The sequence below is a fragment of the Halictus rubicundus genome, chromosome 2 (assembly GCF_050948215.1).
Source record: "Halictus rubicundus isolate RS-2024b chromosome 2, iyHalRubi1_principal, whole genome shotgun sequence".
Lineage (NCBI taxonomy): Eukaryota > Metazoa > Arthropoda > Insecta > Hymenoptera > Halictidae > Halictus > Halictus rubicundus.
In genome coordinates, this window is record NC_135150.1 from 28,091,222 (window position 1) to 28,095,025 (window position 3,804).

Consider the following 3,804-nt stretch of genomic DNA (forward strand, 5'->3'; position numbering starts at 1 on the left):
ACACATGGCCCCGGCAGAAGAGAACCGCGCGATCAAGCTGATGGTTTCATACCTATTTACAAAAGCCTCGATCATCCGACGTGTTTATTGCACCTGGGACACATACATGTGTCGCATCGTCGTCGTCGTCGTGAATCTCTGGACGGTATTCTTCTCAGGCTCGCAGGTCTCCTGCTGCACACTTTTGAATTCAGCGTCGCTGACACGAGCGTCGTCCTTGCTTCGTCCTTGGACCGACGCGGTCGCAGCGTATCGCCGTAGGTACTTACGGTAGTAGTCTAGGTACATCCAACAACAGAAACCATTGTCTTGGGAGAGACACCGTCTTCGCCTAGTCCCTGCCGATCCTCTTGTGGATCTGTTGGTGCTTGATCAGGTGCGCCTTCTGTCTGAACGCCTTTCCGCAGACCTCGCACCTGAACGGTTTCTCGCCGGTGTGGGTTCGGAGGTGGACCTTGATGTTGCTCTTGTTCAGGAAACCCCGGTTGCAGATCGAGCATCTGTGCACCGGTTTCTCCTTGCCGCCGATCAGACCGGACTCGGTCCCGTAGGGTAGCGCCGTGGCCCCGGTGCCGGGGCTCTTCTTCGAGGGGTTCTGCGAGCCGGGGGCGGGTCGCGACCTTTTCCTCGGATGCGAGGGAGCCGCGAACGACGAGTGCAACAGGTGGTCGGGGCTGCAGGAGGTCGAGACTCTGCCCGGCGGGCTGACAGGCGGATAGGGACTCGTGGAGGACGGAGTCTCGCCGCAGGAAGCGTTTTGAAGGCCGGCGTTCGCGGATTGTAACCTGGCGTTCAACAGCGGCGCGTACCCGTGCGTCAACAAGCTCTGCAAGGTCGAGCCGTGCTGCTGCGCCTGGGTCGATGGCGTCGCTGTTGCGTAGATCTGCGAGTACGGACTGGGCGAGGTGGTCTCCTGAGCCTTCGGTGAGCAAGCGGTGTCGATCCACTCGGCGATGTCGATCCAGTCGCGCGACGCGTCGGCATCGTGCTCCGAGCCGGCTCCGTTTCCGCCTCCGGGGACCGTGGTGTCCGCTATCGCCGAGCCGATGATCTCCGCGATGTCCTCGATGTCGTACTCGACCTGTTGCGTCGATTGCGGTAGCTGTTGCTGCTGGTGATGATGATGCTGTTGTTGTTGTTGTTGCTGCTGTTGATGCTGGTGGTGTTGTTGCTGCTGCTGTTGCTGCTTCTGACTGCCCTGCGGGCAAGGCGTGCTCGAGGACACCACCGGCGACTCGTAGTACTCTTGGTTCGAGGAGGACGTGGGTGATGAGGATGGTAACGACGGCCGTTGCGCCGAGGAGGCTATCGTGTGATAGTGGTGGCCGGGTATACCGTTGATGCTCAGGTGTCCCGTGTAGCCTGTGAACGGCGGCAGAGGCTTCAGCTCCGCCAACGATTGCGCCGAGGCGACCCCGACCGACGAGCCCAGAAGAATCGTGTCCCACGCATCCTGCAGACCAGCTGCCGTTTGCTTGACATCCGGAGGCTCGAGGAAATCCGGCCCGGTCGCTCCCCACGGCGACAGAAGCAAACTGTCGACGCCGACCACCTCGGCCGGCGATCCTCCGACGACTATACCCGTCCCCTGACTACTATGGGGCGGCTCGACACCCGAGGATGTTAGGTGCGGCGGCGCGGCCGGCGGGCCGGACTGAGTCTCGTACTTCATGTCGATCACGATGTCGGAGCTCGGTGAAACGACGCCCGGACAGTTTGGCACGACCACGTTCTTCACCAACGACGTCGCCTGGCTCTTGCCCGCGCAGGCCGACGACGGCTGTTTCTGCAGACACCTGCCGCCGGGGTTGCCGGTGATGATGTCGTAGGGCGACGTGGCGGCTAGCTCCTCGTCCTCGGTATCCAGAACGTCCTGCGACGATTGGCTCAGTGGATACTCGACCTTGATGCTGCGCACCACGGTACGCTCCTCCTGAGACGGTTCCTGGCTCTGTTGGGTATCCGTGGAGGGATACTCGAGCTTGATGCAGGATCTCGAGAGGATGTCCTCGTCGCCGTCGTTGCGACAGTGGCCCGAGGAGATCCGCGACGTGGATAACAGAGAGCTCAACAGGGAGGCGTTGAACGCGGACGCGGAGGACGACGACAACGACGAAGACGGTGAGGATAGGGTCGCGTTTCCTGCTCTTCGCTCCTCTGGACGGACCTTCGAGTACTCCTCCGTCTTGATCCGCACGTTCAGAGACGATAGGATGCCGTTCAACGAGTCGGCCGATGATAAACCACCGTGGCCGAGGTTCCTCGAGTTCGTCGAGCTCAAGGACGTTGTCAACGCGTTACTGGTGTGCTGCCCGGTGCTGACCGGGGCGGATCGGATGCTGTTGCTCGAAGACGTGGTCGTCAGCAACGCCGACAGGATCAGATTGCTGGCCGATGACGGCTCCGGGGGCGACGAAGCGATGCCGTACGCGCTCGTCGACGAACCTACGGCATCAGCTCCACGCGATACCGCGTCTACGTGGCCGAGGCTCGACGGCGAGCACGAAGAGGACCCGGTCGAGGCGATCCCGTAGCTCCCGCACACGTTCCTCGAACCGTTCGATTGATTCGGCTGGTGATGCGAGTGCTGACGGTGTTGATTCGAATGATGATGCTGATGTTGCTGCGGCGGCTGCGGATGCGGTGGTGGTTGATGGGATTGCTGCGACGGGCTGCTCGTGTTACGGTTACCCGGGTTGCAGAACTGATAACCACCGTTGTTCCCGTTGTCCGGTGCCCCCTCGTCGATCCTTGGGGGCCCAGGGGTCGAGGGGAAGAGGGGACCAGGATTCCACCAGGGATCCACTCTACTGCCGGGGGTGCTGCAACCGCCAACGGCGCCGCGAGAACCTGCAACAGAAAATTGCGATCTTGGAAACGGACCCGTCCATTCGAGCATGCGAGTTTCAGAAGAGCTCTCAAGGTGACCTTTCAAACAGATTCCCTAGGAATTCATTGTCGTTCAGCGTTTGGGGAAGCACGTTTCTAAAGATGAATTTTCAAACGTTTTCTATGGGAGCTCATAGTTTAACCAGGTTTGACGAAGTATGTTCCCGTTTGCTGGTGTTTGGCGCGCGACATCTGGCAGAATAATGATCGATAACAGTTCTAGAGAGCTAACTTTTCAAACATCTTTCCCGGAGGCGCATTGTCGTTCAACGAGGTTTAGAGAAGTGTGTATTCGTTTGCTGAAGTTTGACGCGCGACATCTAGCAGGATAATGACCGACAACAGTTTCGAAAATCTACTGTATTTTTCCAATCATCTTCCCCGGAAACTCATAGCAATACAATGAGCTTTAGAGAAGTATGTTCCCGTTTGCTGAAGTTTGACGCGCGACATCTAGCAGGATAATGATCGACAACAGTTCTGAAAATCTATTGTATCTTTCCAATCATCTTCCCCGGAAGCTCATAGTCGTTCAACACGGTTTAAAGAAGTATGTTTCCATTTGCTGAGGTATCAACTACAGTTCTAGAGAGCTAACTTTTCAAACATCTTCCCCAAAAGCTCATAGTCGTTCAACGATGTTTAGAGAAGTATGTTTGCGTTTGTTGAAGTATAATGATCAACTACAGTTTTAGAGAATTAAGTTTTAAAACATCTTCTCTAGAGGCTCATAGTCGTTCAACGAGGTTTGGAGAAGTATACTTCCGTTTGATGAAGTATAACGCGCAACTCTAGCAGAATATGTAATGATCAACTACAATTCTAGGGACCTAATATTTCAAACATCTTCCCCGGAAGCTCATAGTCATTCAACGAGGTTTGGAGAAGTATGTTTCCGTTTGCTGAAGTACAATG

At 56.5% G+C, this 3,804-nt stretch overlaps 1 protein-coding gene across 1 annotated transcript; it reads right to left on the bottom strand.

Moving 5' to 3' along the window:
- Window positions 1–331: 331 nt before the first annotated feature.
- On the bottom strand, window positions 332–1,672 carry Ich (zinc finger protein ichor). The gene has a single exon (XM_076803409.1). The coding sequence runs from the start codon at window positions 1,670–1,672 to the stop codon at window positions 332–334; it is 1,341 nt and encodes a 446-aa protein (XP_076659524.1).
- Window positions 1,673–3,804: the final 2,132 nt, after the last annotated feature.

Bases quoted from the DNA above. Each gene is read 5' to 3' on its own strand.
- Ich (XM_076803409.1), bottom strand. From the start codon at position 1,672: ATGAAGTACGAGACTCAGTCCGGCCCGCCGGCCGCGCCGCCGCACCTA.